The 674-nt window shown below is 64.8% G+C and overlaps 1 protein-coding gene across 1 annotated transcript in view; it reads left to right on the top strand.

The window, feature by feature from the left end:
• Positions 1-501: 501 nt before the first annotated feature.
• Positions 502-674, top strand: part of LOC122243997 (uncharacterized) — a 2158-nt gene continuing 1985 nt past the window's right edge. Inside the window, exon 1 of the mRNA XM_043001778.2 lies at positions 502-674. This exon is cut by the window's right edge and continues 1985 nt beyond it. Coding sequence (XP_042857712.1) covers positions 616-674 — 59 coding nt within the window. The 5' untranslated portion in view covers positions 502-615.

A 674-nucleotide genomic window follows, 5' to 3' on the forward strand; every position in this document is an offset into this window, starting at 1 on the left:
GGAGGGGGAGGATTGGGAGGGGGTAAGGGAGGGTGGGGAAGGGACGGGGAGGATTGGAAGGGTGGGGGGAGAGGGAGGATTTTGAGGGTGGGGGATGGGGATGATTGGGAAGATGGGGGAGGGGAAACATTGGGAGGTTGGGGGGAGGGGAGCATTGGGAAGGTGGGGGAGGGGGGGAGAGGGTGGGGAAGGGGGAGGATTGGATGTGTGGGGGGAGGGAAAAGATTGGGAGGGTGAGGGAGGGAAGGGATGGGGAGGGAGGGGGAGAGAGGCGAAGGAAAAAGGAGGACGGAGGAGGAAGGAGGGAGGAGGAGGGAGGGGAAGGACTCCGGGTAATTATGACTCTCCCGCCAGGATAGTAGCAAGGAGGGGGCGCGGGCGAGAGAGGCCGAGGAGGACGGGCTTGCGAGGCCCCGCCCACCCCCGCCCCCCTTCCCTCCCGCGACCTGCCCAGGTATAAAGCGCGCCCACTGCGCCCCGCCCGCTAGTCCTTAGCCAGGAAGCTTGAGCGCCGAGAGCGAGTGCCTTTGTCCGAGGATCCGTGCACGTGTGTGATGAAGTGATCGCGAGTGACACGCCCAGTGAGAGACTCGTTCGTGTCGTCTTGGCGCCGCGATGGATGGCGCTGGTCTCGTCTACCAGCAGATGGTGCACGCTTTTGCCGACGCCTACAA

The sequence above is a fragment of the Penaeus japonicus genome, unplaced genomic scaffold, assembly GCF_977035675.1.
Source record: "Penaeus japonicus unplaced genomic scaffold, GWHDUDI00000001_assembly GWHDUDI00000018, whole genome shotgun sequence".
In the NCBI taxonomy this organism is placed as follows: domain Eukaryota; kingdom Metazoa; phylum Arthropoda; class Malacostraca; order Decapoda; family Penaeidae; genus Penaeus; species Penaeus japonicus.